Below are 23,720 nucleotides of genomic sequence, written 5' to 3' on the forward strand. Positions count from 1 at the left end.
TTGTCAGAAGGGCTGTATTCCTGGCTAGCAAACCCGGGTACTCTCCCAATGTCAGTCAACAGATTGGGAGGTACCAAACCTAAGGCACCGAGAACAATGGGGAGTCAGACAACTTGGTACTTGGGATGCAAGCGTGACATTTCGAATGCGAGGTCCTCATTATTATTATTATTATTATTATTATTATTATTATTATTATTATTATTATTATTATTATTATTATTAAGTTGATGACGGTGGTGTGCTTCAAGATTTCGTGTTGTGTTGCAGTTCGGGGTGAGGGTGGAAGACGGCGGCACCCCTCCCCTCTCAGCCACCACGGCGGTGGAGGTGACAGTCGACTACAACTTGTACGACCCCACATTCCAAACCACATCCCACACCAGACGCATCGTAGAGACGCTTGCTGTAGAGTCCACCGTGTTGACCTTCACAGTCACCGATGAAGACGGAGAGGTTAGTTCCCAGTGCGTGCACTGTGGGTTATTAGTCCCAGCAATACTTACAACGGAGAGAATATTTCCACTGACACCGCTGGGGCATCCTTGGGTATACTAGACACCAGTGTGAGCCTCGTTCCACACAGTGATCGTAGCGTTGCGATTGTCGTAAATCTATGTTTAAGTGTGGGAGTTACTGTAGTCGTTGCGCAACGATGGCTTGAGGAATGGGGCCCAGCGGGTCGTAAATATAGGAACCCACTAGTTATAATACGTGACGTGTCGTGAATCGTTGTTCATGCAGTCAGTCACTGTGATGCCCAACGGAACAGTCGTACGGACCGTAACTGTCGTTCGAAATACCCCGTGTTAACGTTTTCGAGGTTGCATGATTAGAAAATACATTCCGATTGTCACTTTCACGATCTGGTAAGCGACGCTTTGATTGGTCGGATGAAAAGTCGTTTTGACGTGACCCGTAATGGGATGTCCTCAGATCTTTGTTTAACGGCAGCGAGAGCTTAGATCTGATTTTAATGAGATTGCCTGTCTCAAACGCCCAATGTTTACATGTAGCTGGAATAAATCTGGAATATAGTTTATTCTTGCGGCAGAAACAACTTTCACTCATACAATACATGGCTCCGGAAGCCTTATCATGGATGTCCCAGTGATCAAAAGATGCGGTGATTATTGGTTAAAATCCCGGATTTGAAGGATTCTCGGCACCGTGCTCGTGGTGCCAACGTGCCGTTGTTCAAAACAACCTCAGTGATACGACTGTCGTACGTCACGGGGTGGGAGTTTCAATCACCTTAGCGCTAAGATACCTATTTACGGCAAACAGCAAATGGAGGTGGGGACAAATTTACGTCTTTTAGAATTGCAGCTTCGAAAAGAGGATTTGCTCTGATTAAAGTCTTGTTTTGTCAGCACCATAACCGTGTCCGTGGGATTGTCTACATATTAAACTGTTATTACAGACAAAACTTAACAACTCTCTTTTCGATATGCAGGAATCTCTTTTACCCCAAAAATGTTACAATATGTTGCGGTTGTACGATGAACAAGGCCACGTAAATTGGGAAATGAAACTTTAAACTTTTGTTTTAAATAAGAATTTGGTGACATTTCAAACATGTGGTAATGAAACCGTATTTTTAAACACTTTTAAGGTTTGGCATAGTATTTTATCTGAAATCCCAAAATGGCTTATTATGCACAGGTTAAAACATCCATTTTATGTGTAACTATTTGAGTCGCATTACTGTAAATAAATTCAGGACCACATTTACTCATTTTCGACTTAGTTCTCACAATGTAGAAATTGAACGTGGACGACACTATAAAATTCCTGGTGAATTTAGAAAATATAAAGTTTGTAACTGAAACCGTATCGGAAATATTCTGAAGTTTAATACACTACTGTCATCGCAAGACCCTATTATCAATATAAATACAGCAAAATACTTGTTTTATGCCAATTCTGTAAGAATGCTCCAACTTTGATAACATGCAATTATGTTAAAACTGCTTTTGTTTAGAAAAGCAAAGAAATGTGTTATATTTTATACTGTTTGCACCTACATTGTATTTCGTTTGCACAAAAATAGTTTATGTACTGAATAAAGTAAAGCAAGTAACTTAACAACTTAAATAATGCCCAAAGCAACCCCTTCTCCACTCTCAACATGTTCACAGCGCCCCGAGGGAGATATAGAGCTTACAATCCTGGAACCCAGGGCTTCTAACTTCTTCAAGGTTGAGACACGGTCACGTTCGCTGGGCATGATATCACTGAAACAGTCTCTGATTCGCGATGATACGAGACGTTACGAGGTAAGTCCTTGTGAATAAGTAGTAATTGGTTTTAGGGAGAGCTTGACCATAAGGAGGCCTGCTTGCGCCCATCTGTATGTATTCTCGCTGTGCAGTGCGTCCTGCAAGTGTCCTCTGAGCATGGCTTCGTGTTCTGGAGGTGTCAGAACTATGTCCTCCCACCTTCAGCTGTCGACCGCCTCCGTGGTCCATTGATAGAGCGTCCGCCCGGAGAGCGGAAGATCCGGGGTTCGATCCCCGGCCGCGTCAAACCAAAAGACGTTAAAAGATGGTGCTTGTTGTTACCCTGCCTGTGCTCGCCATTATGGGGCTAAAACGAGGACTGGTCCGCTAAGAGTCAGTATACTGTGTTAAACTGCAGCATGGTATCTCAGTGGGTTAGCACTATCGAATCGGCATTAGTCCGGACTAGTACAAGCAGCCACACACACACACACACATACCGTGTTCATCGTTTTTATCAACTTTGTAAACATGACTCACATTGAGCTTTCCTTCCTAATCAAGCAGGCGCGCCGTAATTGAACTGAAAAACCTGAAACAGTTCAACTCGGTGTTAAACCCAACAAACTCACTCATCCATTTCCTGAAAGTAGAGGTATGGCAAGTTTATTGTTGCCTACACACGCTGTCATGTCAGATAAATCACATCGCTCTAATACGCCAGTGTTGAAATTGTTCTTAAAGACTACATACAACAATATTAAAAAAAATAATTGCATTGATTCTTGTGAAAATCCGGGTTAGAACTGATCTTTAGCAACCGATGCTAGTCGTATGAGACGACTAACTGGTGGTCAGTCATGCTGACTTGGTTGATGCATGCCATCGTATCTCAATTGCATAGATCGATGCTCATGATATCAATCACTGGATTGCGTGGTTCAGACCCAATTATTTACAGAACGCCGTCATATAGCTGGTATATTGCTGGGTGCGACGTTAATCAAACAAACAAAAAGCATTGAGACACAAATACGCATTCGTGACCAACTCGTGTTATTCCGAGACAAGCCGAATAACTTCTTGCAGGTTACGGAAAGGGGCGAGTGGTGACGAATGACAAATACGAAATAAGCAAATAGGGTTATATTTTCACCGAATCTTCACCCCATTTCACTCCAGTTTGCGGTGACGGCTGTTGACAAGGGTACACCGGCGAGAACTGCGACCACATCTGCGACCTTTGTTATAGATGTTTCGCGGAACGAGCATGCACCGCAGTTCCTGGGACAGCCATACCAAGCTGCGATGTCTGTGACGGCCGAGCCGGGTACGATGGTCTTTAGTGTCCGTGCCGCGGATGCTGACACACAGGTAAACCCTACACTGATTGTCTGCTTCCGTACAAGACATTAACAATTACACATTAGACCGATGTCTCGGGACTAAAACCCGATCACAACGCATAACAAGTTAACCCCACCCACTGTACCATCTGTTGGAAATTATGTATGGAAGCGCGTTTATGTTTCACAGCATTACGTGTTTATAATTTATGGTTAGAACGCTGGTCCATAACGAGAGTAGAGCTAACCTCAGGTTTTGTATTAATTCGGACATTCTGATTGGTCAGCTGTGTGATTTGATTATCAGGTGGCGATAGGTCAATTCTTCTGGGCGTTTGTATATACTAATTTAGATAAATATGAAAAGGTTTTTCTGTTAGCCTAAGAAGTATTTTGGCAGCTGTATGCCCCTTCTTAATTATTGTCTTCTTCTGAAAAGACTTGGCATTAAACCAAACTGACTCACTCATGCAAAACATTCACACATTAATGATACGCAACTTACATGTATGCCTTAAGCTGTTAATTCCCAGATGCAATCTGGCGGGATTTCAGTGTGAACAATGATCAGGGTAACAACATGATTTAGTTAAGCTTTCAAAAAGTGTTATGGTAAATTTCACACCTGTGACAAAAATTATGTCCAGTGCAATTCCATTTTTCCACGACCCGTGACGATCTGAGCTAAAATGATATTCAGGAACCCATGCTTGTCGTAAGAGGCGACTAACGGGATCCGGTGGTCAGGCTCGCTGACTTGGTTGATGCATGTCATCGTATCCCAATTGCGTAGATCGATGCGCATGATGTCCAGATTCGATTATTTACAGACCGTCGTCATATAGCTGGAATACGCTCAATGTCGCTTTACTAAAACGAACGAACAATTTTGACAATTTTCCCGTGCTTTTCTCCCTGCATTTTCAGATTAACAATTGACGAGCCTTGTATGTGTTTGTGACGGGGTGTCACGGTTGGGGCAGGATATGCTCACCTTTTCGCGAACACCTGGTGTTACCACTATTTGATAGTGATTCATAAACACATTAACTCATGATATTGTTGGAATCGTGCAAGGAAGGTTGTTATGCTTATTGAGCGGGATTTGCGTCATAGTCACAAAATGCTATTTCCAAATATAATTAACCCAGTTTGGGTTCCTTTGCTGAGATATTGCAAGAATATTGATAAAAGCGTCGTAAAGCAGACCCATTCTACACTTTAACGCTACAGGCTCAACTGACTCAACCGAGCACACCCACACACACACGCGCACTCGTCACTTTCTTTTACGGAACCCTTTTGGTACGGAAACCTTTTAGGGCCATTCGGTTTTTTCTGGAAATTTCAAGATTCTAAGTTGAAATTTAACATAACATCTTGAAATTTCAAGTAAGTATCTTGAAATTTACATTTAGTATCTTGAAGAACATTTTATGGCCCTAAAAGGCTTCCGTATTCTTTTACGCATTTCGTTCTGTTATTTTTAGGCACCTTTCAACAGCATCAGCTTTTCTCTGATCGGTGATGCACGTGGCCCCAGTTTCTTCAGAGTGAATACTAATACCGGTGTAATAACGGTGGCAGAGACGTCATTGATATCAACAGACCAAGCGCCGTCGTATACGGTGAGTGCATGGCTTGTACCTTCTTGTACCACAATTTGCGTCACAGCACACGCAAAACCTCCGACAGATGTGAGCTGTGTTGTAATCACACGTCGTCAATCAACTATATAATCCACGGGTTGACTTTCATAAGGAGGAAGGGGTAGCCTAGTGGTTAAAGCGTTCGCTCATCACGCCGAAGACCCGGGTTTGAATCCTACATGAGGAAAATATGTGAAGCCTATTTCTTGTGTCACACGCCGTGATATTGCTGAAATATTGCTAACAGCGGCGTTAAACCATACTTGCTCATTAGGAAAAATACTTATTCTCTCGGATTTCTTCACTAACATAGCACTAACTAAATTGAATTTGAAGCATGGCAGTCACACCGGAGAAGCTGTGCAAAATATTTCCAGGATTCAACAACTAGTTTTCCAATTAGTTCAAGATATCAAGGATACATGACCCTACGGGTACTAGCTTGTCATCTTCCCGAAGCAAGGGAGTTAACTGACTTTAAAAGGACTGGAAACTGGACTTATAAAGTCAGTTAACTGTCTTGCCTCTCGAAGATGAAGTTTGTTCAAGGAATCAAGTTTACCTGACCCTACCGGGTACAAGTTTGTTCAAGAATGCTGACACTCATGACCAGCAATCTAAACCCCACCTTACTGTAATAATGGATCCTATTTGTGTTTGAGGGGGCACGGGTGGCCCACTCGTCTAAGGCGCCGCCATTCGCTGTCCTGAGTTGCGTCCCTTGGGCACGCCTGAAACCTATGATTGTGGGTTCGAACCCCGGTTCGCCCCGATTATGTTTCTAGGTTTGTCAGCACCATACCCGTGCTCGTGGGTTTCACCGAAGTGGTAAACGTCCGAGACCTGCATCACTTCGGGCTTTCCTCCCACATTAAGCTGACACGCCGTGATATAACTGGAATAATGTTATAGGTGGCATTAAACCCAACTCACTCACTCAATATTTGTGTTTTAGCTCCGTGTATTAGCCGAAGATGGAGGAACCCCAGCCTTGAGTGCCACAACCACTGTTCTCATCGCTGTGGACCGGAATCTGTATTCACCGGTGTTAGCATCCCAATCCTTCAATGCCAGTATACTCTCCAGCCATGCTGTCGGGTACCCATCCTTCCTGAAGCTGACGGCAGTTGACGGAGATATTGCTGTAAGACCCTTGAGATCTAAACTATTTCTAGGAATTCCCTTTTTTCTTCGGACAACATATAACTTAAAATTTATATCACCACATTAAATGCATATCTCTGTGTCAATTTATGACCTTTGTAACACTTTTCGAGGTCGTGTCTATCTCACAGCCGAAATCTGAAATATATTCACTGGGACGGCCAATTACAAACTCGCACTCGAGTTATTGCTATGATTTCATGTAAGGCTCACTTTCTCGAATTTAACAAATGTCAGATTTTGTCGAAGTTAATGTCGGTCATTGTGTCGGCGTTAACACAAGGCATATCGCGCAGTTAACACATCACATTGTGTCACAACCTCTGTCTCGAAGTTAACACATGCCATGGGCACTCCGGAAATTATCGTGGCTTCGAATCCAGTTCGCCCCGCTTAGGTTTGTCATACCCGTGCTCGAGGATTTCACTAAAGTGGTAAACCTGAACCACATCGGGATTTCATTAAGCTGACACTGGGATATAGCTTGAATAATGTTCCAAGTGGCGTTAAACCCACCTCGCTCACTCACTCATACGAGATGAATCCATACATTGAGCAGTAGCAGGTAAACATGCACAGACACACAACAGAATCATTTCGAATCACTCAAAAAATAATCATAACAATATTTAGACATAATATATATTTATATTATATTTATTCCACATAATTATATATCTAGTTATGTATAAGGAAGAGAATTCACCTGATGACCTGATGAGACGTTATGTTCCTCATAATAAAGAAGCTGACATCCATACATTCTCTTCCTTATGTGCATCACTTCTAAATGTCTTTCAGGGGCAGTCGGGTAGCCTGGTGGTTAAAGCGTTCGTGCGTCACGCCAAAGACCCGGGTTCGATTCCCGACATGGGTACAATGTGTGAAGCCCATTTCTGGTGTCCCCCCGCATTGTTATTGCTGGAATATTGCTAAAAGCGGAGTAAAACCATACTCACTCACTCTAAATGCCTTTCAAAGATTTAGTTATGTATAGGTATATCTTAGTCCCATGTCAAACTGATTACATTTTACAAACCCCACACCACTGACACTGAAGACTGTACAGTCAGTGAACATGTATTATTTACACAATATTCTCATCTCCTCAGGAGCCATACAATGTTGTCCGATATTCGATCACGGGAGACGTGAAGTTTAAGGAATATTTCATCATCAACATGGACGATGGTCAGATCTCCGTGAAGAAAGACATACAGACAGATCCCAGTCAGACACGCCAGTACAATGGAGGAATCCAGGTCTGTGATGCCGCTTCCAACCCACGCTGTACCTTCGTCGCCGTCGTCGTCAACATTGTACGCAATGACAATGCACCCTCCTTCATCAACATTGACGACTACAATGTCAGCATCAATTCAACGCAGATGGAGATTGGATATTCGGTTCTAAAGATAACTGCTGTGGACAGGGATACGGTAAGTGGGACACCACAAGGGAGTAATACGTAATGATACATAAAGATACATAAAGATACATAAAGATATACAAATAACACTGACGCCTGATGCTCAAGTAACATATAATTAAAGTTTTTGATGATGATTATTTATTCGGATGAAGAAAATTACAACTTTTGTTAATGATAGTTACATATAGCATATTTATGTTTTATGACGACCGTACTGTTAAAGATTAATTTTGACATAAATATCTGTTTTTGGTTTAATCAAATTTGTAAATACAATAATATATAAAATTAATATTTATCGGAATAAAAATGGCTAAAAATATGAGGATAAAGTATGCTAAAAACAATAATTACACATTCATATTTTATTATCAAACTTACCCAAAAGAAGACGAAACAGTTAAACTAGACTATGGAATACTGTAAGGGACATTGTAGCGTTCCTAGACTCAACTAACGTTGGTCTAGCCAAATTTTGCCACGTTCGGATCCTTGTTTGAAGTTCCAATACATACCTATGTATGTACCAAATATATCATGGCATAAAGTATTTAATATTTTACTAAGAACAACAAAACAATATAACGTAAGTTTCACTGGCAGATTGTGCAGTTATCGGAGGTTGAGCAGCTCACGGCAGACATATTCACAAATTCAAAACGTCATCGCCTGAGAGTAACCAGCCTCGATTATCTGCTTAAACAGATTCCTCCGAGCGTAAAAGGCAAAATCGTGATGAAAAGTAAATGAATGGATCACTGAAAATAAGTCATTACACCAGGTGTCTGAGAAGTGACTTCTTGTTGACTGTGTTTACCTCCAGGACATCACTGACAACACCGTGAACTACAAACTCTTCAACATAGACGACACCGTTGACTATTTCCATATCGACTCGAGCACTGGTAACGTCACGATCAAGGCAGTGCCCCCTGTCACAACGGATAGGACGTTTGAGGTAAGACGTTTGTGAACACATTGACCTTATCTTGTCTCAACGGTTCGCGAACACATCTATACCTGGGAACCCCCATCATATAAGAGGAGATACTGCTAAATATATCTGTTCCTTAACACATATTTACCTGGGAACCCCGTCATAAAAGAGGCGATAGTGCTTAATACATCTGTTCGCGAAGACATATTTACCTGGGAACCCCATCATATAAGATGAAATAGTGCTTAATACATCTTTTTGCGAACACATATTTACGTGGTAACCCCCATCATATAAGAGGAGATAGTGCTTAATACATCTTTCGCGAACACATATTTACCTGGGAACCCCAATCATATTAGAAGAGATAGTGCTTAATACATCTTTTCGCGAACACATTTTTACCTGGGAACCCCATCATATAAGAGGAGATAGTGCTTAATATATCTGTTCGTGAACACATATTTACCTGGGAACCCCGTCATATAAGAGGAGACAGTGCTTAATATATCTGTTCGTGAACACATATTTACCTGGGAACCCCCATCATATAAGATGAGGTTGTGCTTAATACATCTGTTCGCGAACACATATTTACCTGGGAACCCCCATCATATAAGATGAGGTTGTGCTTAATACATCTGTTCGCGAACACATATTTACCTGGGAACCCCGTCATATAAGAGGAGATAGTGCTTAATATATCTGTTCCTGAACACATATTTACCTGGGAATCCTCATCATATAAGATGAGGTTGTGCTTAATACATCTTTTGGCGAACACATATTTACCTGGGAACCCCGTCATATAAGAAGAGATAGTGCTTAATATATCTGTTCCTGAACACATATTTTCCTGGGAACCCCGTCATATAAGAGGAGTCATAATTCGAGTCAGGAACTCGTCCCAACCGAAAGGCCATATCATCGTTAAGTTCATTAGCGTTGTTTTCATATAATTCCTTTCTGGAGAATGTTGCATGTATACTATACACAGAATGGTAAGTGCTCCACTATCTTATGTTACAGCTCTGGGTTGAGGCTTGTGACACAGGCAAGTTCTGCAACAGAACAGTTGCCAGGGTAACGGTGCTGACCAACTTCTACGCTCCTGTGTTTTCTTCAACACAATATACGACCACCGTTTCTGAGACAGTTGAATATAATGTTCCCATAATAGCACTGACAGCGACAGACGCCGATATAACGGTATGTATGCTTTAGATACTTAAAATATATTTAAAGGCAGAAGGAAACTGTCATGGTAATTATGGGAAATTTTCTAATCTCTACATCTGAAAACTCCTCCTTTTCCCCTTTTTTTTGAAGGTGAAAACTGCACTGGAGACATAAAGTTGTAATAATATATGAACAAAATTACGTTAAACAAATTACAAATTTTAAAATACAATTTTGCCAGGCAATTATTATGTTTTTAACACAAGTTATGATATAGTGCATGCTGATTCCCCATTAGATATATACAACAGTTTGCAAAGAAAGCACATTTGAAGTGTGACTTTCCAAAATATATCTCCTAAAAGCAGAGTCCACATCGTCATACTTATTATTCGTTGTCAGTTACATCAAATGTATAGTATAACAATTACTTTTAGTAAATACAAGTAGAGCATTATTGTCTTGTATTACCTATTGCATTGCAAAATTAACTGAGGGTAGTATTAAGTCGTTTAAACATAAAGAAAATTTATATTTCCCGTGCATTCGATCAATGCATTATCCCTCATGGTATCCTATTTGGGAATGAAATTCCACACGTTTCGGTATAGATCCTGACACCGTTGTCAAGCAAGTCCCAACGGTATAAGAATCTATACAGAAACGTCAGCTTTAAAGAAGTTGTTGTCCATAACTTCTTTCTACTTTGTCATCCGTCAACTTCTAAATAATGCCTATCAACCAAAGCATTAACGTTGATATAAAGTCCAATAATGACGCTAAGATGTCCTTCCTGGAAGCAGATAAGAGTTGAATCTATCGATGTCTAATGTGCATCTGTAACATACAAGTTAAATGCAGTCTGGAATAACTTTAATAAGTTTACAAATATACATTTGCCTATTCTTAAGACTGACTGGTCAATGACACAATGTAATTCCATGATGTTGCACTGTCTAGAACAACGAAATGATTTTATTTATTATTCAAAATATGATTATGTTATCTTTGCAATAGGTTGACTTCAGTTTCTCTGTAAGGCTGATAAGGGGCGGTCGGGTAGCCTAGTGGTTAAAGCGTTCGCTCGTCACGCCGAAGACCCGAGTTCGATTCCCGACATGGGTACAATGTGTGAAGCCCATTTCTGGTGTCCCCCGCCGTGATATTGCTGGAATATTGCTAAAAGCGGCGTAAAACCAAACTCACTCACTCACTCACTGTAAGGCTGATATTTCATGCAATGTGTGAAGCCCATTTCTGGTGTCCCCCGCCGTGATATTGCTGGAATATTGCTAAAAGCGGCGTAAAACCAAACTCACTCACTCACTCACTGTAAGGCTGATATTTCATGCAATTCGCTTCATTTTGATTCCTAAAATAATCATGGATGATGTGAAACAACTCCCGAGCTACGATGAACCCCGTGTTGCTCTGATGAGGATAATGTATGTAAATATTTACGTAGTATGTGTTTTTTTTATAATTTGTTCACTCCATTTTAACTTCTTCGGACAATTCTATTTCCCACAGGACCCAAACAACCGAGTCAGGTATAAACTGACCTTCCAGCTGGCGGAGTGTTTCTCTGTTGATGAACTGACAGGAGAGATATCAATTCAAAAATCTCTGTTGGATGCTTTCTGCAGTGAGGACTCCTACTTGGTAAGGATTATGGTTAATCTTTGACACAGATTTGGTGGTACATTTGCTGGACCCAGCAATATATCTTTCTTTGTACGGATTGTTATGGAGTTTTGGAATCAAAAGGCATGTCTTCTGGTTTTAGAGTCAAATCAAAAGTTGATCGCACTGATGCATAGTTTTGGCTGAATTCCTAAGTTAACACACTGGCTTTATATGTGGCATTATTTGATAATCACTAATACGAAGATTCTTATCAGACAATTGTAGTGATGCTGTTTATATGTAAACATGTCTTGTGTTTGTTTACTTTCTAAACAGTGTCGAACAGTATTTGTGATAGTGAGTGAGTATGGTTTTACGCCGCTATTCGCAATATTTCGCCAACATCACAGCATTTTTCTTCAGAGTGACAACGATCAACGTTTGATTTTGAACAAGTGAAATCCGAGCTTTAGATCCGAATCGAACTTGCAATCTTGTGACATTGAGTGAGTGAGTGAGTATGGTTTTACGCCGCTTTTAGCAATATTCCAGCAATATCACGGCGGGGGACACCAGAAATGGGCTTCACACATTGTACCCATGTCGGGAATCGAACCCGGGTCTTCGGCGTGACGAGCGAACGCTTTAACCACTAGGCTACCCGACTGCCCCTGATACATTGAGACTAAATAGTGTAATATTGTAGTTGTATAAAGGTTGCAAGTAACTGACTCATTTGTCTTTGTATGAATATTGCCAGTTATTGTGTTTTGTCTTCCATGTTTCTCTTACTGTTATGTTGGTCAGAGGCGCTACCGGGTTTCAATATCTATGTCACATATATTCATTATATGCAAAGTGTGAATTGTCCTTAATGTATATTTGACCGCCTCCGTGGTCTAGTGGTAGAGCGTCCGCCCGGAGAGCGGAAAGTCCGGGGTTCGATCCCCGGCCGCGTCATACCAAAACGACGTTAAAAGATGGTACTTGTTGTTACCCTGTCTGGCGCTCGGCATTAAGGGGCTAAAACAAGGACTGGTCGGCTCGGTGTCATACTGTGTCTGAGTAGGGTATAATATTAAACTGCGGCATGGTATCTCAGTGAGCTATCTCTCTTGTGTACAAGCAGCCACACAAAACCAAACACGTACATGCACGTCGCTATATAAGTGCAATAATCTTGGACGCGACGTTAAACCCCATTTCACCTTACCTCACATCCTTGTGTATTGTCTCCCCAGGCTCAGATAACGGCTGCTGATGGTGGAGCGGTTCAGCGGTCCAGTACCGTCGACGTGTTCCTCACCATCAGACGGAACAAACACGCTCCGGTGTTCACCGAGAACCCTTTCCTTGCTACTATCCAGGGAGGAGCTCCGGCTGGCACACGAGTGCTCAGTGTCATAGCCACCGATAATGACGTTGTTGTAAGTGCATTATGACGTTTTTGTAAGAGCATTATGACGTTGTTTAAGAGCATTATCACGAAGTATTAAGAGCATCTTGACAGTTGTTAGAGCATAATGGCCTAGTTGTAAGAACATTATGGCCTAGTTGTAAAAACATTAATGACGTAGTCGTAAGAGCATAACGAGGTAGTTGTAAGAGTATAATGATGTAGCTGTTGGAGCATCTTGACGTACATATAGTTGTAAGAGCATTGTGACGTGGATGTCAAAGAGTGGTGACGTATATGTAAAAGAGTGGTGACGTAGATGTCAAAGAGTGGTGACGTGGATGTCAAAGAGTTGCGACTTAAATGTGAAAGAACGATAACGTTTATGACAGAGAATGTTGACTTTGAAGTCAAAGAGTGGTTCAGATGTAAGATGAATGATTACGTAGATGTGAAAGTGATGACGCAGAGCAGAGATTCATGACGTAGAATGGTAGATGTGAGAATGGTAGTAATGGATATAAAGATTAAGTTTGATGTTTGTACACAATTTGGGTCTTGCCAAAGTGTCAATGTTTTTGTGATAAAATGAATATCACACTACAATTCTATTTGATTCTTTGTTATATCTCATGATGAATATCTCGGAAATAATAATGCTACTTGTATTTTTCATTGTACTTTAGGCTCCGTTTAACGTGCTGACATTCTCTACGTTTGGGCAAGACGATACCCATTTCGACATCAACCCCAATACTGGTGTTCTGACGGTCAAGCCATCTCTACAGACTGATCGGCGTGAACAGTACACGGTAAGAACACCATATAAACCAGTCATCATGGAGTCTTGATCGATACACATTAAGTCAGGAAATATTTCTACAAGTTGATCTGTTGTTTGTTATGGCGTGTTTTTTCTTTACGGTGTCACACCAGGTTCTCTCAGACACCTACTTACCATCTTCCCGAGGCAAGGGAGTTAACTGACTTTAAAAGTCCAGTTTCCACCCTTGCCGAACTTGGCTGGTATTATGGAGTTACATTTTGGCTGGACTAACGAGTCTATGCATAGTCCAATCAAAATCGCGCACGGAAATCGAAATCCGGTTCGTAAAAGTGTCATGCAGATTTCGGTCGACTGCAGGATTTGCAAAGCATGTGCACCGCTAACTCGTTGTCAACAGATATTTTCTAAATCTTTTCATGCTTTTAATCAATGTGCTCACGTGTTTTAATGCACTTCGAGATGTAAGACTCGTTTTATCACAATATAGATCTTGATTATCAATCAGATCGTCTTGACTGGGCGCCACCGTTTTGTTGGAAGCAAATGCAAGTGATACGAGAGGTTGAATCTGATTGGTCAATAGGAGAGGCATAGAAAGGACATAACTGGTAATAGCCACTCGTGGCGCTACGATCGAGCCCAGGAACTCCAGCCTAGTTCGGCAAGGGTGGAAACTTGACTTTTAAAGTCAGTTAACTCTCTTGCCTCGGGAAGATGCATACTTACTAAAAAGTGTCATTTCTTGTTAAATCAGTGTCACGTTTAACTTTTTTTTTCAGTTCTTCGTGATGGTAAAGGATGGAGGTAGTCCGCCCCTCTCTGCAACAACGGAAGTTGGGGTTTCAATACAAAGAAACCTCAACACGCCCATTTTCTCTCCTCTTGCCTACTCTGTGGCCATTCTGTCCACACAGGCACTGAACATACCCATCGTCACCGTCTTCGCTACAGATGCTGACGTGTCGGTAAGTTGTCACATTTCCATGAAACATTAACGTATCACTAAACTCATGGAATTCATCATCATCATGATTTGTACTGATGCTGATAAAATAGCGACCTCAACCATTATGTCTCTTATGAGTTAAGCATTACAATGTTGTCGTTCTTTAAGAGCATCATACGACTCTTGATCCAAAGTTGGTTGGCCTTAGAAAGCCTTTCAAAACGTTTAATGGTAGACATGCCTTTGCATGTGTTTGTGACAGGATAAGCTCACCTTCTGATAGTGCTTTCTGAATACATGCACAGGGTGTAGTCGGTTTGTACAATCGACTCCGCTTTTAGCAGAGATGTATTTATGCCAACACATAAAACATGTGATAATTCTGTAATATCTTTTGTGTGATATTTAAGGCTCCAAACAATTTTGTGACCTTCAACGTCGCTGGCTCCGGGGGATTTAGCAACTTCTTCACCATCGGTCGGAATGGGGGAGTGCTTGTGACGAGGGACCTCAGAGAAGATGCTGATAAACAAACGGTATACAATGGAGTTGTCAATGCGTGCGATGGCGGCGCAAGTCCACTATGCTCACCAAGTGCAGCAATTATCACCATCAGCGTAACCCGCAACAACTTCGCTCCCTCCTTCGTTGACGACGACATAACTCAAAATGTGACGTCAAGAGCACCACTCAACACTATCGTAATGCAAGTTGTTGCAACAGATGGGGATCCGCCTGTGAGTATTACTGTTGGACCAACTGAAGGTCGTGCACGTGTGTATATCACATGCTTGTCTATCCATAATGCTTACAGTATATACTTATGGCCGTGGTTTCGAAACCCGGTTCGCCTGATCATGTTTCAGCACCATGTCCGACTCACGCACGCACGCACGCACGCACGCACGCACGCACGCACGCACGCACGCACGCACGCACGCACGCACGCACGCACGCACGCACGCACGCACGCACGCACGCACGCACGCACGCACGCACGCACGCACGCACGCACGCACGCACGCACGCACGCACGCACGCACGCACTCACTCACTCACTCACTCACTCACTCACTCACTCACTCACTCACTGGATTATTCATCTTGTCATTGCACGTTTGTCTGGTCCAGAATCGACCACTAAACCCACATGTTTTTCATAAATCGTTGCTAACCATTTCGCTTACATCGGAACCCGTGAAGATTCTGGGGTAGAATAGGTCTTCAGCAACCCATACTTGGCATAAAAGGCGACTGTGCTTGTCGTAAAAGGCGACTAAAGGGATCGGGTAGTTAGGCTCGTTGACTTGGTTGATACATGTCACCGATCCCAATTGCGTGGATCGATGCTCATGATGTCAATCACTGGATTGGCTGGTCCAGACTCGATTATTTTACAGACCCCCGTCATATAGCTGGAATATTGCTGAGTGCGGCGTCAAACATCAAACAAACAAAACACTTAGATCGGTGTAAAAGTAAACATTAATATGTGTCACTAGCTCAGTTGGTTTTTTTTCCCGATTTTACTCAGCATATATTGCTTTGAGGGAACTGGTTTAGGAAGGAAAGAGTTAACACTTTTAAAAGAGTTGGGTGTTAAGTACATTTATACTTTTATATATCTACATATATACACTCCAACTGAGGAAGGTTGTGGTCTTATGCGCTGTGCTTCGCTGTCCAGAATTGCCTTCCTTAGCCCAACTGGAAAATGTCAAGGATCATTATTATTATTTTTTTTTTTTTTTTTTTTGGGGGGGGGGGGGGGGGGGGGGAGGTATCTTTATGAAAATGTGTGCTCAGTGCTAACTACAAAAAAAGTATCATCAAAATATTCATGATCCCTAATTGTTTTTGTTCAGCATATGTCGAAGTCTCTTATTATATTTTGTATTTGTAAGCAAAGTGACAGTCACATTGAAATCAAATTCGATAATCTACATGTTTTTAGCTGTTTCATGGCAATAATTATTCGTTAATCCTTTCCATCACGCCCTCTAGTGCTTGTGTGGTATGATGCTATTCCGTGTTTGCGACCAGCTGTGAAACGTCAGTGGAATCATTTCCCCAACTTTCCAGCAGATATCGGTGGTATCTTAGACGTGTTTCTACATCAACGTCATCCCTGGACATGTCCAATAGATACGACCGCCTGTAGTGGATAGAGCGTCTGCCTTGGGAGCGGAATATCGGGAGTTTGATCCCCGGGCGCATCACGACTAGATGTTAAACGATAGTACTTATGTGTTCGGAGTCTACGGAAGCGTAGTAGGGCCACGGTGAAAATTTTGTAGGACTTACATGTACTACGTAGGACTTAGTATGGACTAGAATTACTATCTCCTACGTAGGACTTACTATCTCCTACGTAGGACTTACTATCTACTACATAGGACTTACTATCTCCTACGTAGGACTTACTATCTCCTACGTAGGAATTAGTATCTACTACGTAGGACTTAGTATCTACTACGTAGGACTTACTATCTCCCACGTAGGACTTAGTATCTACTACGTAGGACTTAGTATGGCCTAGAATAATAACGTAGGAGATAGGAAGTCCTACATAGGAGATACTTAGACAAAATAAATTTCACCGTGGCCCTACTACGCTTCCATAGGAGTCACTATACTGTGTCTGAGCGGTGTTTTCATGTTAAACTGACTCACGGTATATCAGTGAGCTTGCGCTATTGGCCCGGACTATGTATAAGCAGCCACACTCACAAGTAAATGCAGGGCGCAATATAAGTTCAATAATCTTGAACGCGACGACGTTAAACCCCATTTCACCTCACCAAAAGATGGCTGTGTGAAAATATAGAAAGGCGCTCATGACTTTCTTCCAGTAAATATATCACTGATTATAATTCTCTTCACCAGAGCACCCCCTTCGGACAAGTCAGATACAAGCTGCTCAACAAAGATGATACACAAGACTTCTTCACAGTCGACAGCAACAGTGGGGACGTGAGGATCAGTCGTCCGCTGTTTAATTCACAGAGACCGTCTTTCGAGGTACGTTCTCAATAGAGAGTTTGATATGTTCGGGTTTGTAACGCTCCAGTACGAAAGCCTCTTGTGCCTCTTGGGTAGCGTAATCTACTTTTTTTTAAATAGTAAGATCGACTATTTTCTCTTTATTTCAAGTTTGTCTGGCTATAATCGAAATAACAAAACAAAATAATCGAAGTAACGTGAACAAATTCGAAATTGCAAAAAAGGTATTGATTATTAAAATCAAAGAGAAAATAACTACGAGAAACTCCAGTTTGGTACTGAGTGATCCTTGGTCCCACATTGAGCACATACACCATTATGTGGCTGAAATACTCCTCACAACATCATCGCTCTCTCAACCGACTCTCTTAGTGACATTACCCCTTCATGTTCCCGACTTGGAACAACTAAGACTGTTTTTTACCTGTTTCTTACAGCTGTTGGTGGAAGCATGCGATCTGGACCGACTGTGCAACACAACACTGGCGACGGTCCAAGTCATGAGAAATCTTTTCGCTCCCGAAATGATAACGCAGGACTCCTTCGACACCATACCTGAAACATGGGCCATTGGCAGGACCGTGCTGACGGCGACTGCTATCGACAGAGACGTCGCCGTAAGATGACCGTATTCTTAAACAGCTCCTACATTGTAGAGGGTTTTCAGTTTCCCTCACATGCCTTAAAGACAAAGAAAGAAGGCATCGGTTTAGATTTTATAGTGTATACTACTCACAAGAAATGAAAGAACACTCGATCACTATAGTTCATCTGTCAATCTGCGTGGCTTATACTACTCAAAAGAAATTAAAGACTTCCGATTCATTCATATAACAAGATTGTTTTATCTGTCAAGCCATGATATATTAACTACATGGCATGGCAGATTAGCGATAGTAACATGAATTTCTTTTGAGGAGTATAAGCTACACACAGATTGTGTTCTTGAACTTCTTTTGAGTAGTATATGTAATACATATATGAGCCGGCTACACTGGTCATTCCTTGGAGGACCGCATCCGTGGTCAAGTGGTAGAGCGTCCGCCCGGAGAGCGAAAAGTCCGGGGTTCGATCCCGACCGCGTCATACCCTGTTGTTACCCTGTCTGGCGCTCGGTGTTAAGGGGCTAAAACAAGGACTGGTCAGTATACTGTGTCTGAGTGAGATATTCATGTTAAACTTGCGGCATGGTATCTCAGTGAGCTAGCACTATAAATCGGCATCAGTCCGGACTAGTATGAGCAGCCACACAAACACACACACGTACATGCACGTCGCTTTTAAAGTGCAATAACCTTGGACGCGATGTAAACCCCATTTCACCTTATCTGACCATCTTACCTTGGAGGTCCTATATCAATGAATATCAATGTCGTTCAATGGTGGTCGGTGCCAGATTCATGTCAATTTAGAGGTGATATTTACCTTGTAGTAAAACTTATGTTCGCTATTGCGCATAGCCTCATCTCATCATCTCACTTAAGAGGCGTCCAGTGAAGATTCCGGGTGTAGAATTGGTCTTCAGCAGCCCATGCTTGTCGTAAAAGGCATCGGATCGGGTGGTCAGGATCGCTGATTTGGTTGATGCATGTCTTTGTATCCCAAATGCGTTGATCGATGCTCATGATGTCAATCACTGAGTTGTCTCGCGAAGATTCGATTAGTTAAAACAACAAACAAACAAACACTTTTAGAGGCCTTATGTACGTGTGTGAGTGAGTGAGTATCCATGCTCTTGGTTCTGTGAGTGAGTGAGTGAGTTTGGTTTAACGCCGCTTTTAACAGTATTCCAGTTATATCGCAGCGTGTCAGCTTAATGTGGGAGGAAAGCCCGAAGTGATGCGTCTCCGCCGTTCCCAAGGGACGCAACTATGCACAGCGAATCGCGGCACCCTAGACGACTGGGCCACCCGTGCCCCCTCTCTTGGTTCTGTATCACTTCGAGCATCATATAGCTGTAATACGGTTCGGAGGTTAAAACAAACTCACTCACTTAATCTTGTTTCTACGCGCTAAGAATTCTCAACAGCTGTGTTTGTGAGTACATAACAACAAATATATTGTGTACAAGTTTTCCTGTTTTATTTACATGTACTTGGTTATGTTGATGTTTGTCCGTTGTATTTCTGTTTAGTTTAATTTTTTACATAATGTTTACTTTTTGTGAACGTGTGTTTTATTTCTTTAAGGATGTTTTTATTTGTGTATATGCGTGTTCCTTTTATTGGTGTTTAGAGTGTAAATTCAATCAATTTATCAATATTATGCGAAATATTATCGATATCCACTCTTTTTTTCATACATTATCACGCCGTATATCTTCCGTTTTATATTTCGTGTTGAGATGCTATTTTTGAAACGGTATTACAATCCAAATCACAATGTTTTTTAACTATTGTTGACAGGCTCCCAACAACGTTGTGATGTACTCGATTTCTGGCAGTGAGGACGCGATGAACTGTTTCACTATCAACCCCCATAGCGGACATGTGACCCTTCAACATTCCCTCATGGAAGATCCATGCAATCTGACAAACTATGTGGTACTTAGCAGTCTCGTTGTGTCAAGCAGCTATTTTGCTAATATATATGCTTCCAAAGCTTTCGATAAAATAAAAAAACAGAGATAAATATGGAGCTCATGTTTAAGACCATCATAACGCCTTCACATTGTTTCATTACCATTTGATAGTGATTCATAAACACATGCTCATGATATAGTCGGACTTGTTCAATGGAACGAAAGATATCAGTGTCTATCGTAGTAAGGTATACGTTCATTTTTAGCTTCCTGTGTGAGAAACATGCCTCTGAATATGATTTGCACATCTAACATCAACATATATTATACACCTTTTTCATATTTTACATGTTTGAACGTGTTTAATTTCTACTAAACACGTCACATTATGGGAATGTTGCGGCTAGCACTATAAATCGGCATCAGCCCGGACTAGTACAAGCAGCCACACACACACATACACACACATGTGCAATAATCTTGGACGCCACGGTAAACCCCATTTCACCTCACCTCACCTCACCTCACCTCACCTCACCTCAGATCCATCTCACCTCACCTTACCTCTTCGCCCAGGTTCAAGTACGGGCGATGGACGGAGGGAATCCTAGTCGTTCAGCAACAACAGAAGTGACAGCTTACATCAGCATCATCAGGAACCGGTATACCCCCCAGTTCATCAACAACACGGACTCCATCTCAGTCATGGGAAACGTCAGCACGGGGGTGATCTTATACACGGTGGCGGCAACAGACAACGATGCAGTGAGTACAGGACACCAGTAGCAGTTGGATGTTTGTGTGCTTTCCTTTCTGATACCTGGTGTCTGGAGTCCATCGTGTCACTTGTCATTGTTTTTCATTGTATTGTGGCGCTATTTAAAAAATGTTATTTTTTGTATTTGAAGCTTGTCTTTGGAGATGTTAGCTTCGAGCTGACTGGGGACACGGAGACCCTAAACTTCTTCAGGATAGATCCTGACACGGGAGACATTGTCACTATCGCTAACCTGACCGATACCAGAGCGTCTGTCCTGTCTGTGAGTACTACTACTACTACTACTACTACTACTACTACTACTACTACTACCACTGCTTCTGCTGCTGCACCTGAAGATCCGGAGTAGAATAGGTCTTTAACAACCCATGCTTGCCGTAAAAGGCGACTAACGGGTTCAGATAGTCAGGGCCGAACGTATCCCAATTGCGTAGATCGATGCTCAACATGTCAATCACTGGATTATCTGGTCCAGACCCAATTAATTACAGGCCGCCGTCTTATATCTGGAATATTGGTTAAACAACCAACAAACTAGTGCTGCTGCTACCACGACTATTACTGCTACCATTACTACTACAACTGCTGCTGCTACCACGACTATTACTGCTACCATTACTACTACAACTGCTGCTGCTACCACGACTATTACTGCTACCATTACTACTACAACTGCTGCTACTAAAACGACAATTATTTAGGATACACCTGTCTGTGTTGTTTATACGACTTTTGCAACAACAATACCTTTTTAGTATTACCATACCTCACATTAATTAGTTATTGTTATTCATGTTTGGCCAGGCAAGAGTTGTTGCCCGTGATGGAGGAACACCTCCACATGAAAACACCACCGTTGTTAACATCAACATCACCAACAACCACTACGACCCAGTGTTCACAATGTCTTCATACGTCATAACTATACCAGAGTCAACTTCCCGCGGCACCGTGCTTACCACCGTCAGCGCTGTCGACCTGGACACGGTAAGTTAACCTAACGTCTTCCTTGACATACCTGCAGGTGAGGTGAGGTGGGGTGAGGTGAGGTGAGGTGAGGTGAGGTGAGGTGAGGTGAGGTAAGGTGGGATTTTATTGCACTTATACTAGCGTCTGTGTCTGTGTCTCTGTGTGTGGCTGTTTATACTTGTCCGGACTTAAGCTTGTTTTATAGTGCAAACCCACTGATGTACCATGTCACAGTTTGCCAGCCAGTCCTTGTCTTGTTTTATCCCCTTAATGGCGAGTACCAGGTAGGGTCACAACAAATGCCATCTTTTAACGTCGTTTGGTATGACTCGATTGGGGATCGAAATCCGGACCTTCCGCCCTCTGGGCAGATGCGCTACCACTAGATCACGGAGGCGGTACTAAAACAAAAATAGACCAGTAGCTGTTTTTCCCCTTGTTTTTATCACGGTGGCCCAGTGGTTGAAGGTTTAGCACGTCGACATACAGAGACGTTCCAGCCGTGCCTGGATCCGCTGATCGTATGTTCGAATCCCGGATTTGTCCTATAATTCTTGGTGTGTCCGTACCCGCGCTTGTGGAGTTAAGTAATGACTCAAAACTAGAATCACGTCGGGATTTCCTCTCATTCTTTCCAGACACGCCGTGATGTTACTGGAATTCAAAGAAGTCATTCCCCTTTCGTTTTCTTTGGTTAACGTTTGTATCCCCCTTCCCGATTATCACCCTTGGTTTGTCACCATCAACAGTCTAACATGTCTAACCCCACTCGGACACAGTGTACTGACTCAAAGTCTACCAATCCTTGTTTTATCCCCTTAATGCCGAGCGCCAGGCAGGGTAAAAACAGCTGCAATATTTTAATGTTTTTTGGTGTGATGGTCCCTGGGACAGAACCACCAACCTTGCGCTCCCCCGGCCGACGCCTTATCCACTAGACCACGGAGGTTGTCATTCCTCCATGGACTGAACTTACATTAAATCAGTATTGGTCATGTCCATTGTCACATATCTCCAGAGACAGAGACATACAGTCAACCGGCTATTGGTCATACCTCAACACTAGAATGGCATAATGGAAATTGAGAATCTTGTGAAGTCCATTTTATCGTACAGTTGCAATTCTATTAAACATATTCATGTACTTTGAAGATATAAATACAGAAAAGTATTTCCAAAGTGTTAATTTGCAAAAGGTCACGATAACAGTAAGTGGAATATCAACATATTGAAAAACAGACTTCATATTCCTTATGTGCCACCGTGGTATCTCTATCTGTTGAACCGCGATGTCTTCCAAAATGAGATCTTCCTTTTATTACATCTAATGTATTATTTTTGACGACAGGTATGGGACAACGGTGAGGTGGAATACTTGCTCAAAGACTCCGAAAGCTCCAACAATGACTTCTGTGCCATAGACAGAGAGACAGGCGAGGTTTACCTCGTGAAGGATCTTTCCGACACAACAACGTTCACTGTGAGTATATTGTTTGTTTGTTGTTTAACTCAATAACTCATTAGACACCACAGGTCTAAATATTGACGGTTTCATTTAATTCCTTCATAAGTTTGTTTGTTTGTTTGTTGTTTAACGCCGCACTCAGCAATATTCCAGCTATATGACGGCGGTCTGTAAGTATTCGAGTCTCGATCGATTTCGATCACTCAGTTGGGATACGATGACATGCAGCAACCAAGAGAGCGAGTCTGATCACCCGATCCCGTTAGTCGCCTCTTAAGGCAAGCATGGGCTGCTGAAGAC

General features: G+C 42.1%; 1 protein-coding gene across 1 annotated transcript in view; it reads left to right on the forward strand.

Annotated features, from left to right (window-relative positions):
* Window positions 1-23,720, forward strand: part of LOC139469720 (cadherin-23-like) — a 94,420-nt gene that overhangs the window by 9,635 nt on the left and 61,065 nt on the right. The window contains exons 9-28 of the mRNA XM_071251968.1: window positions 271-456; window positions 2,142-2,279; window positions 3,405-3,596; window positions 5,059-5,196; window positions 6,173-6,361; window positions 7,494-7,820; window positions 8,637-8,771; window positions 9,780-9,959; window positions 11,460-11,591; window positions 12,797-12,982; window positions 13,638-13,763; window positions 14,518-14,703; window positions 15,095-15,421; window positions 17,571-17,705; window positions 18,125-18,304; window positions 20,093-20,230; window positions 20,785-20,973; window positions 21,117-21,248; window positions 21,791-21,973; window positions 23,304-23,435. Of these exons, the coding sequence (XP_071108069.1) occupies window positions 271-456; window positions 2,142-2,279; window positions 3,405-3,596; window positions 5,059-5,196; window positions 6,173-6,361; window positions 7,494-7,820; window positions 8,637-8,771; window positions 9,780-9,959; window positions 11,460-11,591; window positions 12,797-12,982; window positions 13,638-13,763; window positions 14,518-14,703; window positions 15,095-15,421; window positions 17,571-17,705; window positions 18,125-18,304; window positions 20,093-20,230; window positions 20,785-20,973; window positions 21,117-21,248; window positions 21,791-21,973; window positions 23,304-23,435 (3,531 nt within the window). The remainder of the gene's footprint in view (window positions 1-270; window positions 457-2,141; window positions 2,280-3,404; window positions 3,597-5,058; window positions 5,197-6,172; window positions 6,362-7,493; window positions 7,821-8,636; window positions 8,772-9,779; window positions 9,960-11,459; window positions 11,592-12,796; window positions 12,983-13,637; window positions 13,764-14,517; window positions 14,704-15,094; window positions 15,422-17,570; window positions 17,706-18,124; window positions 18,305-20,092; window positions 20,231-20,784; window positions 20,974-21,116; window positions 21,249-21,790; window positions 21,974-23,303; window positions 23,436-23,720) is intronic.

Source organism: Haliotis cracherodii, unplaced genomic scaffold, assembly GCF_022045235.1.
Source record: "Haliotis cracherodii isolate W230 unplaced genomic scaffold, xgHalCrac1.p SCAF_2, whole genome shotgun sequence".
NCBI lineage: Eukaryota > Metazoa > Mollusca > Gastropoda > Lepetellida > Haliotidae > Haliotis > Haliotis cracherodii.